General features: G+C 48.2%; 1 protein-coding gene across 2 annotated transcripts in view; it reads right to left on the bottom strand.

Annotated features, from left to right (window-relative positions):
* RETREG1 (reticulophagy regulator 1) overlaps positions 1 to 19,872 on the bottom strand; it is a 120,821-nt gene that overhangs the window by 86,507 nt on the left and 14,442 nt on the right. The window contains exons 1-2 of one of the 2 annotated variants that reach the window (XM_049109427.1): positions 15,587 to 15,612; positions 4,452 to 4,558 (exon numbers count right to left, since the gene is read on the bottom strand). In XM_049109427.1, the coding sequence (XP_048965384.1) occupies positions 4,452 to 4,558; positions 15,587 to 15,597 (118 nt within the window). In that variant the 5' untranslated portion in view covers positions 15,598 to 15,612. Of the gene's footprint in view, positions 1 to 4,451; positions 4,559 to 15,586; positions 15,613 to 19,872 lie in introns of those variants that run through there. The other variant, XM_025436385.3, reaches the window with a different exon arrangement.

Raw genomic sequence — 19,872 nt, 5'->3', positions numbered from 1 at the left:
TGTCCCGGGTACGCCTCGGCACCACCATCAGTTCGGGGGATCGGCCCGTGACCACCTGAGCTCCGGCCACATGCAAGACCCCTGGGCAGGGGCCGTGCGACACAGAGCCCTACACCCGTGGCCCGGCCTGGGACGGGGCTGCTCCTGGGGCAGGTGCCGCGCGTGAGCTCCTGGGAATCAAGGTGGGCAGGGCACAGGGAAGGGCTCAGGGAAGCGGGAAAAGGCCGCTGCTCCACGGAGCGCCGACAACAGAGGCGGCCGTCACGGTGGGCCCTGGAGTTGGCACTGACCCGAGAGCCAAGACACCGTTCTTTGAGGAAGGAGGCTGCTATGTACCGCCCTCTAGGTGTCTGCAGCCGTATGCAGGCTCACGTGAGGTCCACAGGAAAACACGTTCACTCACAGCAATCATTCGCTTTGTTGTTGTTGTTGTTTTTAAGATTTTTTATTTATTTATTCATGAGACACAGAGAGAGAGGCAGAGACACAGGCAGAGGGAGAAGCAGGCTCCTTGCAGGGAGCCCGAGGTGGGACTCGATCCCAGGACCCCAGGATCACGTCCCAGGCCGAAAGCAGTCACTCAACCGCTGAGCCCCCCCAGGGGCCCGGGGAACAGGATTCTACCAATATGGTGACCATAACTGAGCGACAGATTCATCCCTGGGCTGACTGGCAGCCAAGGCAAAAAGGGAAGCTAGATCAACTGAACAATTCTAATAGTCTGATGAAAGAATGCAAGCACTTTTGAGAAACTTCTTTTTCCCCTAGGACTAAATTTTAAAAATTTATGACATGGATCTTGGATGGGGGATGCCGCAGGACAAAAGGGGCGTCTCTGGCATTCGTTTGATGGGAAGGTGCAGAAGCCGCCTCCTGGCCATTCCCAGGGTGGCGCGTCATTAAAGCTGGCAGTGGGAGTAGTACCCAGACGCAGCAGTGAAGGAGGCAAGGCCATCAAGAGAGAAAAGGACGGGGCGCCAGGGGCAGAAGTGGGGGTTCAGTGACTGAGCGCTGGCCTTCGGCTCAGGGCGTGATCCCGGGGACCTGGGACCGAGTCTGCATCGGGCTCCCTGCTTCTCCCTCTGCCTGTATCTCTGCCTCTCTCTGTGTCTCATGAATAAATAAATACAATCTTTAAAAAATAATGAAAAGGCGACAGGTATAAACACCGCACAGGTGTCCGTGCGGCAACTGCTGAGCTGTCCCCCTGGCGCACAGGGCACTGCTGGAACACGGGACAGGAAGGGGAGCCAGGTGGGAAGTACGGCCTGAGAGGGAAGGGGACGCGGCCAAGGGACAGTGGGCATCAGCGGGAAGACCCCCGGCCAAGCTCTACCGCTGAGGCCGCTGCACCGGGACCCGCGGGCCAGCAAGTGCCAAGGGGACTGGGCCCAGGGGGGCGCTGCGGCCGCGCTCACTGCCCCGGCGCCCACGGTGCTGCCGCGTGGGGATGCCCCGGAGCTCCCAGAGCCCTTGGAGCCCCCGCGTATGGATGCCCTGGACACACTGGACCCCCGCATGTGGATGCCCCCGACGCCCTAGATGTCCTGGATCCCCCTGAGTGGGGATGCCCTGGATGCCCTGGACCCCCGTGTGTGGACGCCCCCAACACCCTAGATGCCCTGGATCCCCTGAGTGGGGATGCCCTGGATGCCCCGGAGCCCCCGGCTCCCCGGGTGTGGACGCCCTGGATCCCCCCCGCCCGCAGCCCAACAAGCGGAGTCCCCTCAGGGCCAGGCGGGCAGCAGCGGAGCGGGGGACCCGGCGGTGGCCCTCACAGGACCCTGTGCCCTGGGTCGGTTTCTGCCGTCCCGGGGCGCAAGGAGGCCGGCCGTGCAGGGGACCGCGTGACCCAGAGGTGGCAGGTCTTCCCTCCCCGAACCTTTTACGTGGCAAACGGGAGGTGGTCTATGCGATGGAGGCAGGAGCAGGCGGCGGGCAGCCTGTCCTGGGCCCAGGGCCCCAGAGGTAATCCCAGGCCTCCCTGGGAGAGGCTGGGGGAGGAGGGGATGCCGTGAGCTCAGCCACCGACACCCCGCAACCGGGGCGGCTGGAGACGCAGGGAGGGGGGCACGGCCCTGCGGCGCCCGGACCTGGGCCCCATGACCCTGCCCTTGCACCGTGGCCCACAGAGCAGAGATTCTGTGGTTTGGAGCCACTGCGGGGACGAGGACGTGTTCCCGCAGTCGGGACGGGTGCCCTCGGCGGCTGCGACGTGCAGCGAGTGGGCTCAACGGCCAGACCCTTGAGATCAGTTTTTCCAGATTTTTTGCCAGTTTTCCCAGCCGCCCTGCACCCGAGCCAGCCCGCCCTTCCCCGTCCCAGGACTCAGGACATCGGAACCCCGGCCTTCCCCTTTCCCTGGAGACTCAGCGGGGCTGAAGCAACAGCCCTCCGCTTTCTCCCTCCCCGACCAAGGGGTGAAGGCGGGGTCCACCTGTTGGTGCAGAGGCACCACCTCCTTCCCCTAAATCAGGCTGGGAAGGAGCCAGCCAGCTCTTGCCCCCTCCTGGTGCTTTCCTTCCCCATCCCCGTGTGTTTGTTGTCTCCCCTCCAGCCACTACCACGAACTGTCACGGGCCACCTGAGCCTCGGGTGAAGCCCAAAGCTGGGACTGCGGGATCCTGAGCCGACCCTGGCCCACATTCCCCAGCCCTACCAGCCTAGCTTTGTAAAGACCTGACCCTTTTTTTTTTTTTAAGGCCTGACCCTTTGTCACGAGGTGGCCCCACCTTGGGAACATGCAAGTCCCGTATCTGCAAGAACATGAAGCCAATGAGCCACGGCTGAGAAGGGCCTCTGCGCCAGGGGCTGAGAGTGAGAAAGTGAACAGTCGCAAGCCTTCCAGCTCTGTCCCTGCTTGTCCGCTCCTTGTCACTTGTGCCCAGACGGGACCAAATTTGATTCAACGCTGAAACTACTGAGTTGGGACGTCTGGGTGGCTCAGCAGTGGAGCGTCAGGGCATGGTCCCGGGGCTCCGAGATCAAGTCCTGCATCGGGCTCCCCGCGGGGAGCCTGCTTCTCCCCCTGCCTGTGTCTCTGCCTCTCTGTGTGTGTCTCTCAAGAATAAAAAAATAAATAAATCCTTTAAAAAATTTGAAACTCCTGAGTTGCTCACCTAAAATGGCTGCTGATTAAATTTTAAGCAGTGATTTCTTCTAAGATTCCCCTGAGGGAGGTTTTAGGGGGTAAAAGTCCAGTGGAGGAAAATGCGCTGTCATCTACCCATTACGGATCAGGGCAAAACAGGGCGTAGCTGTGCCTTATCTGACCGACCCCCTGCAAAACCCCAGAGTGAGGTGCTCCACCTCCAGGCGGCCTCCCTTCGTCTGTGGTGAACAGAAAGTCCTGGGGCAGGTGCCTGAGAGGGGCTAAAAGTTAGGGGCCTGGAGGAGCACCTGGGTGGCTCAGGCAGTTAATCATCTCTTTTGTTTTAAACCTTTTTTTTTTTTTTTTTTACCCATTTATTCTTTGATAGAGAGCGAGCGAGAGCGAGCAAGCACAAGCAGGAGCAGCAGCAGGCAGAGGGAGAGGGAGAAGCAGGTTCTCCACTGGGCAGAGAATAAATAAATCACTCAGGGACTCAAATGTCTCACTATAACCTCCTCCTGTTCACTTTTTTGATCCAATCAGTCTTATCACACTTAGTATCCAGGACTCAGTTATTCCGAGGAAGGTGTTTCGCCCATTCACGGAAACTACTCAAACCTTGTGAGGAGGGGCCTCTCCAAGGACAGGAAAGCTGGACTCACATTCGTGATATAGACGAATCACTCAGGAAACACCTTAAGCAAATTTCAAAAGTAATTCGAACTTCTCACTTCTAAACGATGTTTACAGTCAGCTCGTTTTTCATCATTATGAACTTGTTTGTTAATATTTACTTGACTATTCCTTGTCTTCTGGTTTTGTTCTTAAGTAATCTCCACCTCCAACGTGGGGCTGGAACTCATAACCCCGAGATCAAGAGTCATATGTTCTACTGACGGAGCCAGCCAGGCGCCCAACTATTACTTGTTTTTAAGCCCTGAATAATTTTTTTCTTCACAGGGGCAGAGAAAATTTTTACATAAATGAGTCCATCTTCCAGCGGTCCAAGTGTCACCATGCGGGGCGTAATAAAGATTTCACTGTCAGCCTTGCTGCAGCCTACTCGAGTATCAAAATGATATTTACGTAGTGCTTAGAGCCCGAGCGAAACCAGCCCCCACAGACCTTTCACCCAGGAGCACTAGCTATGACTTGGGACAACATCAGGTGAGTAAATAATACATATTAAATAAATATTTACCAAATAAATATTCAATCAACATAACACCAAAGTCAACGTCTACATGATCTGTTATTTTGTTCCCTTTTAAAACTACTTGGTTAATATGCCTACGCGAAAATCAGACATTCACGGCCTAGAAAATTATTTAGCATAAAAATGAATTCTCAGTTTTCTTACCTCTAGCTCTAGACAAAACCATATCCTTTATTATTTGCATAATAACACGCCCAAGTATCATGACAGAAATCAGGTGGTACACTCTCCACGGAGTCAGCGCGAGGAACCTGCAACAGCAAAAACAGACAAATCATTATATCAATTTTAGAATTTTTATCCTTTTTTTTAAAAATTAGGTTTAGTCTCGGGGCGCCTGGGTGGCTCAGCTGGTTGAGCCTTCGGCTCAGGTCGTGATCCCGGGTCCTGGGGTGGCACCACATCGGGCTCCCTGCTCACCTCCCTGCCTCACCCGCTGCCCCTCCCCTGCTCTCACAGTCTCTCTCATGCAAGCTCTCTCTCAAATGAAGTAAAAAAAAAAAACAGGTTTAGTCTTCACCATGGAAACAATCCAAATTTCAGTTTTCAGCATCACCCCACTGAGACCACATCGAAGTTATTTTCATCGGCAACGAAGTCAGCAAAATAAAAGCGCTCGAGCCATGTACGCTTTTGTGCTAGGCTTTCCGCTGTAACCTCTGATCTGGGCAGAGGATTTGCTATGTCGGGTGTGCCCCAAATATCGCTCTGCTAACAGATGGAGAATGGAAGTGACCTGCAACCGAATTATGAGGTGCTAGAAGGGGAGCGCCGCGGGGTCTCCCGACATGCGGAGTAGCTACTGCAGATGCCCTTTCCTCCCTGCCCTCGGCCTTCTGCTCTCGCGCCACATTCACTTATTTAACTACTATCCTCTCCCTTCATTCTCTTGAAAATAGCAAGCAAAGATCCAAGGTGCTAGCCCCCCCCCCCCCTTTGCGATCACTACCCCTTGGTCTATCTGGCCCCTTCCTCTCCAGAGAAAAACACGGAATTCTTCATCATGAACAGCGCGCGGACACTGCAGTACCGTCTTATGATCGGGCTTATAAAGGAAGAAAATGGCAAACAGGTTACAAGGAGCTCTGAGGCTTCGTGTAGAGGATGAAGCCTATTCTATAGAGGTTAATTGGCCAAACTACCAGTTAAGATTAATCCTGATGCAGTCCTAATCATCGAAAAATTAACATATATGTCATTTAATACTAGTTGAAAGGTACTGTAGGCTTTACAGAGGAGAACATATACTGTAAAGAAAGAATCCTGTCTTCCAGGAACTTGCTTCCTCATCACAGACCAAGCAGGCCAAGCTAGCAAAATCCAAGACAATGAGTCTGAGGGACTCTAACAATCAAACGTGAGCAAAGAACAAAGAGAGGTAAAGGAGGAGGAGTGATTAGCTCACTCATGAGGGAAGACTTTACAGAATGGCCCCTGCACTTGGTCTGGCAGGATGGATGTAATTCAGAGGAAAACAGAGACTGTTCCAGTTGGAGGATACAACGCGTACAGACGGTCAGAGTCAGGGAAGGGGCAGGTGTGCCTGGGGCATGCTGCGTGTTCCGGGGCGTCCCCGCGGAAGGATCTGGATAAAGCAGAGATTTGGCAGACTGCCGAGAGAGAAGATATTGAGGGGACAGGCTGGGGGCACACTGTGGGAGGCCCTGAATGATGTGCCACAGCATCTCGTCTCAATGTTACCGGCACTAAATAGAAACCCAAAGGTATAGGGCAGGAAAATGGAATGATGGGTGATTTAGGAAAATGCCTGAGGGCAACTGACAGGATGAGGGGGACGATGAGGAAGCATGGTGTTCGGGGCGTACATTAGAAGGTCGTGCAATGTGTTTGATGAGACATGGAGGGTGTGAGATGCTGCTGGTGATTTTATGGGAAAAGCTCCCCAGCAGAAGGTGGGCAACCGGGCTCCAGTTCTGATTATAATGTTAACTGTGTGTGTGACCTGGGCCAGGAAAATAACCAGGTAAAATGAGTCAGTGATTCTTAAATACTGATCTGCCACAGCCCCAGGCTGCTGTCTGGAAAGATTGTTAAAATATAAATTCCCAGGCCCCAGGCTCCTCCCCGCGCTGGCCCCCGCCCTGATCCTCTGAAATAGGTGTTCTAACTACTAGTATTTGTATTCAACAAACACTTATTTGGAAAGTGTCTACATTGGGCCAGCCACTGTTCTACCAGAAGGAAATAGTGAACAAGCAGCACAGAGGGAAGGGGCAGACATATAAGAAAATCCATAAGGCCAACATCTATATTTTTTAGCAATAATGATTTGTCCTTCTACTCTGAGAAGAGTAGCTGGCTCTATTTTTGGAGCTTCTGGCTCTATTTTTGGAGCTCATATATGTTTGTATTAACCAAGGCTGGTTTGGGGTATTTGTTTTCTTCTTCCTTACTTCCTCCTATCAGCTCATGATCACTGCTCGCCACGTCCGTGTGCCAAGCTCTCTCAGTTTTCCCCACCTGATACTGCCATGGCAGTTACCAAATTTTTGATGGTGACCCACAGTAAGAAATTCATGTACATCTAAATGCATACAAATGGAACCAAAGTTTCAAAAAATAAATTTATCCTTTTTTTTTTAGAGAGAGAGAGAAAAAAAAAACAGGATCACAGGGAGAGGGAGAGAGCAAATCTCAAGCTGACTCTGTGCTCAGCGTAGAGCCTGATGCAGGGCTTGATCTCACAATCCTGAGAGCATGACCTGAGCCTAAATCAAGAGTCAGATGCTTTACAAATCGAGCCACCCAAGCACCTGAATTTTTCCTTTTTTAAAGATTTTTAAAAGTAATCTCTATACCCAGCGTGGGGCTTGAACACACAACCCTGAAGTCAAGAGTTGCACCCTCTACCGACTGAGCCAGCAGGCACCCCCAAATAATACTCATCCTTATAATTTGTAATGCCTTCTGCTATTTTCCATTCAATTCTATCATATTTTTAAATGAAGACTGTATTTCTAAGGTGATTCAAAGCTCATAAATGAGTTGTAACTCACAGTTTCATTCACCACATCAGAGAAAATCTACACAGATGTTAAATTAGGATGTTTTGTTAGAATCACCTGCTTTGCAGAGTCAGGCAAAGCCCTAGGAAGGTTCCCTCGAGTTTAAAGGTCTTCCCTTGGCCAGAAAACCAGTTAAATGTCTTTTTAAAAATAAAGAAAGAAAACCAACCCAAGCAGTGGAGGTCATTAATTACTCTTAGAAGTTATGATCTTCCAGGAATAGAAACATCAGGTAATGACAGGGCTGTAACCCTCAGCCCTGGCTCCTGAGAGACTTCACCTGGAGGGCACTGCAACAGCAATTCCACTTAGGGGTGCTGGGCAAGGGTCCAGTGGGCACTGTGGCTAAGGGTCTCATTGTTCATGAAGAACCCTCAACCATAAAGGATGGACTGTTTAATAAATGATGCTGTGATCATCTGTAACCACCTGGAAGAAAGGAAAATCCTAGGTCTATTGCCAAACAAGTTAAGGTGAATGAGAAAGGAATAATATTTTGCAACCAGGTCAGCACATTTTCCCCAAAGGCCTAGACAGAACACATTTTCAGCTTCATGGGTCATATAGTCTGTGGCAACTGTCAACTCTGTCACTCTGTGAAAGCAGCATAGATATTATATAAAAGCAGGGAAGGTCACCTTCCAATAAACTTCATTTACACACCAGAATCCTCAGGCTGATGCAAAGGCAATCCCGACAACTGCTTAGGAAGGGAATGCTGAGATTGTACAGATTCCACGATTGCCGCCTCGCAGGTTAGCATCCTCAACCCCAAGACTTAAGTGCAGAAATGTTTGCAAAACGAATCCCTAATATTACTCATTCGTATTTAAAAAAAAAAAAAAAACCTATGCATGTTTGGTATTTTAGTTATTTATACTGTTTAAGATGATTCATCTCACGGTTCCAAATTTAAACAGTCTGTGGCTGTGCAGACTTGTGATTTGAAATCAAAATCTTAGGAACACATGAGTTTAATTTCTTCATTTTCCAGGAATTGCCTAATATTCAGGGGAGCTTGGGTTGTTACAGTTATTTCTGAAGAACTACTTTGGTAGATTTCAAACACATATAAAAAGAGAGACCAAAATATAATATAGAAGCCTCAACAATTTTGCATCCATGCCCCTATTCTATGTTCCTACCAAGTTCTCCTTCCCAACCCCACCAACCATCCCATTTATTTGAAGCAAATCCCAAACACCAGATAATTTTATTTTCAGATAATGCCACATATCTTCCCCAAAAGGACTATTTAACCTAACAATAAAAACACAATCTCCCCTTTAAAATTTATTCTAATTCTTTAGTGTCACTAGACATTAAATCCCATGAGCGTGCACATTCACCCAACCACCTTTTGCACACACGTGTGTATATATGCACAAAGACTGAAACAATATTGGGAAAAGTCATACATTGAAATTAATGATGCAAGTTTTGAGTTTCCTATAATATACAGGTCTCCGGCCATCTCCGGTCATCACTCTCTCTCTCTCTCTGTCTCTGTCTCCCCCCCACCCTCTCTCGCTTGAAATTCTTTGTGGAAGAAACAGACTCATCTGTCCAGTAAAATCTTCCAGAGTCTCAGAATCATTCACTGAACCCTGTGGCTTAGTTTAACAGTTTCCTCCATGCCTTGGGCAGACTATATAAGCTGGTAGTTGGATCTAGAGCCGTGACCGGCTTTAGGTTCAAAGTTGAATCTACGTCATAGGTTGGTGGTGTGCGCTTCCACCAGGAGACACGTGCTGTCTGGGTGTCCGGTGTCCATGCTTCTGTGATATCGGCAGCCACTGATGAGGATGACCCTGGGGAGATACCCAAGAGTGAGCACCCCTCGCTCTTGCTGCATCAGATCTATACAGAGGGGAGGCCTTCAAAGACCCACAGAGAGAAATTTCCCCTATGGACGAAGGTGCCCTGAGAGATGGAGGTCACAAGAGACCCAGGATTAATCCTTGATTCTTTATCTACCAGCTGTCAAGGTAATGAGGCAGCTCCTTAGGCTCCTCCAAGGGTAACTCCATGGGTTTTCTTCATTCCTTCCCTTACTGTCGCTACGAACACATGACGTGCTTCGGTGCACGGAGTGTGATTCCTACTGATCATCGAGGGTCCCATCTTGGCTGGTGGGTGCCGATTCAGGCAGGATCCTGAGTCCTCTGGTACGAACTTTTTAAGGATTTTATGTATTTATTTGAGAGAGACCAAGAGAGAGTGTGTGCACAAGTGGGGGGCAGAGGCAGAGGGAGAAGAAGCAGGCTCCCCGCTGAGCAGGGCACCCCATGCAGGGCTCCATCCCAGGACCCCGAGATCAGGACCTGAGCCCAAGGCAGACGCTTCATCGACGGAGCCCCCCAGGAGCCCCAGCTCATTTCTTACACTGAATAACATTCTCTTATATGATGGACCGCTGCTAATTCACTCACTACTGAAGGACAACTTGGTTGCTTCCTATTTGGAGCGATTATGAATAAAATAGCTATTGTGTGAAGGATTTTGTGTCGTCACAAGTTTTCAAATCTTGGGGACAGCCTCTTTTTTTTTTTTTTTTTTTTAAACAGGTCCATCAGCATCCCAGCTTATCCTGGATTAATAGGCAGTTAAAAACCTCCATGGATCCTATTTTTCAGATGCAACTTTTGAATCTAAGTATGTCCTATTGAATTTGTTCCTGTTTGACAGAGCCCATCAGTCAAACCCACAGACCTTAATGGTGTCATCAATCCCATTTGTTCTCTTGTCCACCTTCATAGCACCCACACACTTGCTATCTGCAGGTCATCGGTCCTCATCCACACTCCTGATCAAAGTTATCAATCAGTGCGGGTGTCCTGTCACTCTCCATTAGCAACTGCTTCCAGAGTGACTTAGATTTATTCATCAGCACTTATGAATATGATAGACTGTCCACCCCTACAGTCTTGTCCATATCACTCCATCTTATCCACAAAGGCATAATAATAGATTTCCTTAAACGTGTTGCTGAAACCTAATGCATTCCTGAAGTCTAAGTGTTTGTAAGTATTGATCTGCTTGACTGATGCTGACAATGACTTTGAGGTATGAAGCACTTCTCAGCTGCACAACTAAACACCATCAGAACCTGCCAAAGAGGATCATGGGGCTCGTCCTGATCTGAGCGCCAGGGCCAGGGATTTTCCCAGTGAGCAAGCGCTGAGTGAGCAAGCACTCTGCTCATCTGCCCACTCAGAATTCACAAGTGGTGACCATGTCACCCATAGTGGAATTTTATTTTATTTTATTTTATTTTATTTTATGTTATTTTATTTTTTTATTTATTTATGACAGTCACACACAGAGAGAGAGAGAGGCAGAGACACAGGCAGAGGGAGAGGGAGAAGCAGGCTCCATGCACCGGGAGCCCAACGTGGGATTCGATCCCGGGTCTCCAGGATTGCGCCCTGGGCCAAAGGCAGGCACCAAACCGCTGCGCCACCCAGGGATCCCCCCATGGTGGAATTTTAAAGGAAAGATGGCCACACATGGGTGATCAGACGATTCCTGAATGTTGTCGAATAGTAATTAAGAGATGGGTTGTGGTCAAAATGCAGGATGCCCAAGAAATCATGAGATGCAGAGTGATCAAGTACAGACTTCGAAGAGGGAGGTCTGTGGATGCACATCACCCTCACTCAGGGCACACATGATTTTCCAGGTCCACTGCAAGGTGAAAATGCTGGAGGTGGAGAAGTCAATACCCCGTTCCCACCAGTCTGTAACCCCCACCCATGACTAATGGGTCCCCAAGATATTTCAACCCCCACTCCAGGGCATATTGGGACCTGGATCCAGAGTGGGTACAATGCCCATGACCCATCAGCCCTGAATGCACTCTGGCATCACCAGCTGGGGCAAGGGCAGCGAACACCTTATCTCGAGGCTGAGGGGCACATGCCTGATGAGGACCCTCCTCACCCTTGTGCCCAGGCCTTGCTGTGAGGGGCAGATGGCCACACTGGAACACAAGCCTCTACCTCTTGATACAACCTGCCCACTGCAGGGAGGTCATGCAGAGCAGCTGGGAGGGGGAGGGCGGCTGGGCAGGATGGCTGACAAGTGGCGCAAGGGGACAGCAAGAACCCCTCAAGGCGAGGTGAAGCTCCACACCCCCAGAGCTTGCTCACTGTCCCATCAGACTTCACCTACAAAACAGAACTCCAAAGATGAAAGTATAGAGAACCGCAAGGCAGCAACCGCGGAGCAGTAATCCCCAACCATGGGGCCTTCTGAACACCAGGCTCTGGTGACTGTACAGGCCACTCGCCCATTTAACCAGCTCTGCCTCACTGTGCCTCGGAGGGGCATCCCCACAGCTGAACGATTAAGGCTTTCTCCTAAAAATAACTTTTACTTCAATAAAAAAGGCCACTAACCCTTGCCTGTATCCAAATTAGCCTGGGAACCTATGCTGACATCAGTGGATCCAGAAAGGAGAAGGCACCACTAATCCCGGAGTCTCTGGCTATCAGAAACATCCTTCTGCAGATGGATGGGCTTTTCTATACCTCATCAACAGGAAAAAAAATTACATCTTTTTAAAATTAAAATATGATGTCTGACACAGGTACTTCTTTTTGCTGACATTGGATATAATTTCTGATAAAGGATATTCCAGATTTCGTAAAGCAAGGCAAGTAAATATCATATATGACAACTATAATATACATAGACCTATCACGATAGGTAAACACTGCAAATGACAATTCCACTGTCATGGAATAGAACATGTATGTATTATATACATGTTATAAATATGTATTTGTGTATATGTTTATATACAAATTTTATAAATATATTTATAAAATTTATATCAAAATAAATACATACATCTTATAGATATATAAGTTGTATTTGTATAATAATACCCCATTTGTTCTATGAAGACATACTATATGGTTTAGCTGCTTTGGAAAAGTAGAGCTCCAAATCACTACGTGCACTTTTCCTTTAGCAAACTGTGTCCAATTTCTACATCTCAATGTGATGACTGCTTTAAAAAATACCACACTGCCCAGATGACTCATGTGTAGCTTATGATTATTACAGCCCACGGATGATTGCTAGCTACACTCATAGAGCATCATTTCTGATTCACTTTTCGGTTGGCTACATTTGTCTATTTGCTTTTTTCCTTAGTATTTTCTCATTTTTTTCTATACCCTCTGACTCAGCAACATCATTTTAAATTTTAATCTGGTGCTAGTTCTGCTCCTAGGACTAGTCTCCACTCTGCTATCTGGGTCAGCTAAGAAATAAGACTCAATCCATATGTTCAGAGATGAAGGAGAGTGTAAGGAAAACAGGCAGAGATCCAGAGAAAGCCTAAAAGATTGTAAGTGTCTAATGGTTAAAAAAGGAAACAGAAGAGGCTGTAGAATCTCTAAAATATGTCCACCATTTTATTTTTATTTTATTTTTTTTGTCCACCATTTTAAATAGAAAAGTTCCTATCAAATTATGGGCTTTGACTACTGGCCAGTTAGCCTGCACTCGTGCTCATCGTCACGTGACAGTCGTGTACTCCAGGGAGATGCCCACAAAGGAGAAGGACAGGCTGGGCGCAAAAGTACTCTCGGGTCACCCACCATTCTAGCTTCCTGCGCACAGGTCATTCAGGGCCACCGCTCTTCCTCGTCCCTGGATGGATCTGCGAGCAACCGGTCTGCACACAGGGCCCAGGAGGTTCCCCCTCAGCCTTAGCGATGGAGGAAGTCTACAGCACAGTGGCCAGGCTGGCACGGGGCTCTGTGGATGACATGATGCCGAAGGACGCGAAGGTGCCAGAGCCATGTTCTGTGGACTCTGCTCAGCGGCTCATTACAAATCTCTACAAATTTTTTTTTGCTAGTTGTGTATCCATTGGACAAGACAAAAAGCTAAATTTTCCATTTCTTCATGATGAGTGTTCAAGGTCAAATTAAATGGCTCAAGAGGCTAAATTTGTCATAAAGCAAATAAAAGGATAACTCACAAGACAAATAAAAAACTCTGGTTATGGGAGCACCTGGGTAGGTAGCATAGCTGGTTAACTGTCTGACTCTTGGTTTGAGCTCAGGTCTGATCTTGGGGTCATGACACTGAGCCCCACGTCAAGCTCCGTGCTCAGCAGAGAGTCTGCTAGAGAGTCTCTCTCCCTCTCTTGCTCGGCGGCCCCTCAAATAAATAAATAAAGCTTTTAAAAAATTCTCTGGTTTATGAACATAAAGAATAATATTTAGTGTGTCCCACATGTGAAACTCTAACCCCCACTTCTGTGTACAGAATAACCCACTTTGCCTTATGAAATAATGTTAACAGCAAAAATACAATTTTTTGTCTTCAGGGAAAGGAATCCATGGAAAAAAACACTAGACCCTCCATAGTTATGAGGTGGGAATTAATCTGTAGTATTTGCTTTATAACTCTTTCAAGCTAGAGACCCAAAAAGCAGGTTCTGTTTTCCTTTACTGAAATATATATAATCATAGACTTTGCCTAGACAGAGTCCTCTATGTATGGTTGCCTTTATGTAATATTACCGTAGCTCAAATCATAAAAGGAGGGTCTCACAATCAATCAATCAATCAATCACAATGACCTATCCAACATTTTTATTCAAAGTTCAGAACATTATCACACTTTGCTGGAAGATAGTCCTATATCTTCTCAAGAGTTAGGCATACCGGTAGCCATCTTCCCTAAATTACAAAATTCTGAATCTTAACCAAAGTTGGCTTTCATTTTTCCTGGCCTTTTGTACAGATCATGTAAACACTGTCTGAAGATGCTTTGTGAAATTAAATTATGCACTGTTAGGCAGATTAAAAAAAATCTACCAAATAACCATGACTCTCTGAATTGCAAGATGAAAATACATCCCAATTTCAGATCTGTTTAAACACGCCTGTAGGTTGGGGAGAGGGAGATACATTTTCTTAAAAGTCAATAAAATATATAGTTTTAAATAATTTGGAAAGAAAGAGGGTAATCACCCTCTTTGAAGGTGAAGTAAGGTAAGTCACGATTATTAATTACAAATTGAAGACTGAATAAAACTCAGAAGACTTTTTCTTCTAGGAAGGTATTTCTTTAGTTGTGATGACCAAAAAAGTGAATTAGAAGCAAGAGAGAAGAGAAAAACGAAGAAAGAAAATAAAGGGATGAGAGACTTTCTACAGGGAGATGAGACATTTTGGAAGGCACCCATAGGCAGGGCAACATTGGTTCATAGCCATCGGAAAGAGCATCCTGCAGTGGAGGAGGGAGACAGGCTGTCTCTAGTAGAAAAGGGTGGTGATAATCCAATGAATTCCAGGAATGTGCACAGGTCAGCAAGGCACGGTGATGAAACACAAGGGCAGCAGTGTGGAGCAGCAGGGAGTTTGTGTTCTTGAGCCCAGAGAACGGGAGAGGCCAAGGGTACGGCTGGAGTGGAACCAAATTCATGTGAGCTCAAGGCAAAGTGAAATCAGGCCTGCCCTCTCTCCTCCTGCTTTGGAATTATGAAAAAAGCCAGGAGCAAATCCAACAGGGTGCACCGTGGGGGGTGGGGGGAGGGCATGCAATGGGTTCCTTAGCTCTACCTGGTGTATGTACCTGCCAATCCAGAGGGCCTTGCACCTACCCAGGTGCCCAGTGCAGCTCAGCAGAAGCAGACTCTCAAGGAGGGTGGGTGAGCCAACTTCTGCAGGCCACTCCAGCTAGGTTGCCACAGGCTAAGCACGGACTACCAGATTCAGCCACAGAAAGGAGCTATGAGAAGAAGGGGGAGAGCTGATCAAAATCACACACTGCAGTGTAGCCCAGGAGGGTTAAGAGGGAAGAAGGGAAGATCTCTCAAGGTGTTATCCATTCCAACACTCTCCGAATCCATACACTCTAAACCTAGAGGCTGTGCACGTAATTGACCCAAACATCAAGGTGAAGTTTGGGGCTTCTTCATAAATAAATAAATAAATGCATGTACCGTATACAGGCATTGAGCAGGTGCTGAAGCTGCTTCTAGAAGAAGGCTCTAAGTGAGTGGGACACACACTACTGGGTGAGATGAGATGTGTCATGAGAACCTACCACGTGCTGGATATTTTCACTTCCCCGGATCATTTAATGTTCCGAAACAACCCGATGAAGTGAGACATATGACAAGATCTTCACAAATAGAGGAGCTGGAGCAACGTGTTTAAAACCACGCAGCCTGTAAGTGAAAGACCTGGGTCTTACTGACTCCTATTCAAACGTTCTACTTACATGCCATTCATAGTCCCTCGGCATCTCACTTTAACCAACTGATCTAAAGCTCCAGAATGTTCTAGAGAGTAGATCTGAAAGAATAACTGTCATTTTGGCTCCTGCCCTTTAAATGCCCATTCAGGGGGCCCTGGCGGGCTCAGCTGGAAGAACAGGACTCTCGATCCTGAGCTCGAACTCCATGTTGGGTGTAGAGATCACATACATACACACATATATACCTACACTTTTAAAAAAATGCCCATTCAGTCGTGGTCAACCACTCAACAGCTGACGTCCACGTTCTGCTCAAGAGCCCACCCCAATGTACCTGCACCCATCCACACCCCAAGAGGAACCCAGCCATTCTGCAGCAGTTCTAAGACCGAGGACATTACCACAGCTGCAAATGACCCGTTTGTTTCTCCATCCCCTTTGCTCCAAAAACTCAAGGGTGCAAATAGCTGGACTTGAGCTGCATGCCTCCGTGTGGCACCCACCCAGCCTCGGTTCTGTTCTGTGGGTTGGCCCCGTTCTCCAGCCCATCGTTACCCTGCACCCTCTCCTCCCCTTCCTCACGGGAAGCCCTCCCTGGTTCCAACCAATCCCTTTTTGGGTGAATGCACCTTGATCAGACCCTAATCACCTACTGTAAGAACTTAATACCTCATCCTTAGGGCACCCTCTTCTTACCCCAGTAAGAGAAGACCTACACGGTGAGGTCTCAATGCAGAAAGAGTCCATCAATAAGACACAGCAAGTGAGTAAGTAAAGTAAGTGAACATCACAGACGACCCCCCAAGCTCACTTTGGGAGCCCACGTGCTACGATAATGAACTGAACCATCCCAACTAATTAAAAGTGAGTCTCTGGGTACGTCTGTTTGTTTTTAATGCTTTTCACTCTTTGCCAAAAGGAAGCCATAAAAGAGGAAGGACAAGAGAAACAGTGATGGGTGGTATTACAGGAGCCACCTCCCCAACACACTCGGTTTACAACCTCACACCAGTGACCTAGAAGGTGCTACCTTTACAGGCCTGCCCACTCCCTTTCCCCACTCCGTGTACACTGGGCGGTACACGGAGGTGGAAACAACCTTAACAACCTTCTCTAATTAAACAAGGGAGACAAACCCTTAGCGCAGCCCTCACCAAGCTCTAATGGAAAACAGAAGTCTCTCCTGATAATTCCACCTGAGATTCCCAGGGCCCTATTAACTCTCCAAACAAGATAGACGGTGGCCATGAAAAACAACGCAGGGGAGGAGAACAGAATAATGTGTAATAGGGAGAGGGGACAGTCTCTCATGAGGCTCCCCCAATGAGCGATGCAGCGTCGGTGTTTATAGCATCTGGCGTTACACATGAGCAATGACAGGAAACACCTCGTTCGACCACAGAGTCAGCAAGCACCGTGAGCCTGGGGAATATGGTCGACATCTCAGTCATGAGCTTGCATTTCAATCAGGTGACCCCTGGATGGCAGGTAACCCAGGCCCACAAATGGCGGAGATGCCCTCTGTTGGTTGGTCAATAGCCCATCTTCTAGGGATCCCTGGGGGGCCCAGGGGTTGAGCGTCTGCCTTCGGCCCAGGGCGTGATCTTGGAGTCCTGGGATTAAGTCCCACGTCGGGCTCCCTGCATGGAGCCTGCTTCTCCCTCCTCCTGTGTCTCTACCTCTCTCTGTGTCTCATGATTGAATAAATAAAATCTTAAAAAAATAAAATAACCCATCTTCTAGAAACAACCCCAACCGTGCAGTCAGCTACATCAGAACCTCCAACCTGCCACACCCACAAGGGCCTGGCTGTGCTCATCAAGGAGAACACACGTCCTTTAGCAAAAGGTGTTTGCTTCCAGAAGCCTGGCAAAGCACAAGAATGAATCAAGGTATCACCCTGTGGACGGTGGTCACAGTCAATATGGGGCTGAAACGTCATCTCCTTGGCGGCCTGCAATCAGAGTCTACTCTGAGGCTCTTCCAGGTTGTCTTTTCTCTTCGTGGTTCTCATCTCGCTTTCTACCTGTGTACTGATCCGCTGGTGCCTTTGTTTACAGCCTGCACTTCCCGACACCAAACTGCAGGTTACGTGAGGGGAGGGCTCACTCTCTCCGGCTCGCTGGTGATGCTCCAGCACTAGATCACCACCTGGTGATAGCCGGTGCTCAATTAATACTTTTTTGCATTGTTGTTCGTTCAATATTTATTTAATAAATAAGTCAGTTAACATAATTAAGTTATTAGGCACACGATGAATGTAATCCATCCTAATGCCACTGTACAAAAGGCCTGTTGGGATGATGTGTTTGTTCAGGTCAAAGAGGACAAAGAGAATGGTGCCCTGGCCAACTCCTGCATCCTCATCTCCAGAGGAGTGGCAGCACGTGTACCTCCCTCAAGCCTCAGCGGACACACTTGTGAGGAAAGCCATACCAACACCCAGGAGCGGTCCCGGCTTCTTATGAGGCATCTGCAACGTTTTTTAAAGATTGAATTCATGTAGTTGAGACAGAGCACAAGCAGCGGGGAGGAGAAGTAGACCCCTGCTGAGCAGGGAGCCCAACTGAGAGGCTCGATCCCAGGACCCGAGGTCATGACCTGAGCCAAAGGCAGACGCTTAACTGACTGAGCCACCCGGCCGCCCCGGCATCTGGGAGTTTTAACTAGAAGCCGAAGATCGGCATTGACAATCTAGGGACTACAGCCCAGGAATGGTTCTTTTGCCAACAGTCATGCTCTTGAGCCATAGGCGCGCGGCAGCCATGGGCCCACAGGCCTCAGGACATGCACCTGTCTGCACCAGGTAACCCTGCATACAGCAGAGGTTTATGGGCAGCAAGGAGCTGAGAGCTGGCACACGTACAGCACCTCGTACACGGCATTAATATGCAAACACGGGGGCGCCTGCGTGGCTGAGTCCCTTAAGCATCCGACTCTTGATTTCAGCCCAGGTCATGAGCTCAGGGTCCGGGGATGGAGCCCCACATCAGAGTCTGTGTTCAGCACGGAGTCAGCTTGACATTCTCTCCCTCTCTGTCTCCCCCTGCCCCCACTAGTGCTTGCACACACTCTCTCTCTCCCTAAAATAAATCTTTAAAAAATATACAAACGCGTCAGCTTTTCAGCTATATTGTGATATTAAAAGTAAAAAACTCAATAGAAATGATCCATTTTGATAAAGGAAACCCGTTGTTCAATAATACTGTTCACTAGTGTCCACCAGTGAATGAAAAAAAAAAAGAAAGCAATTTTTAGATCATATTTTCCATTTCCATTGGAGTCTATTTTAAAATCTATCCTAATAAATAAAACTCGAGCTGAAGATGAAACTTTGTTGTTAAATATCTTCAACTACTTAGATATCATTTTTAAGAAAAAGTTGGAAGTCTCACTACACCATTTTCTCATGAACTGTTGAAAGTCTCTCACTAAAACTTTCTGATGTCATACACACGACATCAATGCAGCTTTTGTTCTGAATTTACAAGAAGGTTTTTGGGAGCTAAATTCGAAAGGCAGACCAAGGAACCAGATTCCCACAGAGATGCATGTGTAGATGAAATGCGGTTCCCCTGCCGAAGCAGAGCCCGCGACACGGGCACGGGAGGCGCAGGAACGTAAGTGTGCGAGGAGCTCGTGCATGTCCCCCTCCAGCTCACGGCCGTCTCCCCCGTGTCCAAAGCTGGATCTGGGGTCCATGCGCTGGGAGCCACCGAGGCCCAGACACTGCCTGCAACATGCCTCCAAAGGACAGCCTCTGTCTTCACTTCTATGTTTGGCTTTTATTACCCACGAAAACATCAGCTTTTTAAAACGCTGGGCACATGCATGTTTTCTGTGAACACCCAGGAGAGCTTGAGAGAGGTCAGCAGCTCTGTTAGAGATCGTCCTGGTAACAACCGAAGCCTTGAGCTGTGACAACCCGCAGATGCACGGAAGAGATCACGGCCGCCTCGACAGGTCTTGGGGTTGTTTCAGCAAACACGGGTACCATGTGTAATTCAGGCGCATTTGAAAGTGTTTCTGCCTTGAATGGTAAATACATTTTTTAAGATCTTATTTATTTATTCCTGAGACACCCAGAGAGGGAGGAAGAGACCCAGGCAGAGGGAGAAGCGGACTCCCTGCGGGGAGCCTGATGCGGGACTCGATCCCAGGACCCCGGAATCATGCCCTGAGCCCAAGGTGTAGACTCTCAACTGCTGAGCCCCCCGGGGGCCCCGTGCCAAGAATTCTTCTTACAAAAGGTTTTCTGGGACGGACTTCAAGTCGTCATTTGAAAGAAGGTTGTGTTACCCTTCGCTGGG

The sequence above is a fragment of the Canis lupus genome, chromosome 4 (genome assembly GCF_003254725.2).
Source record: "Canis lupus dingo isolate Sandy chromosome 4, ASM325472v2, whole genome shotgun sequence".
Classification (NCBI taxonomy): domain Eukaryota; kingdom Metazoa; phylum Chordata; class Mammalia; order Carnivora; family Canidae; genus Canis; species Canis lupus.
This window is presented reverse-complemented; position numbering and strand designations above follow the sequence as displayed.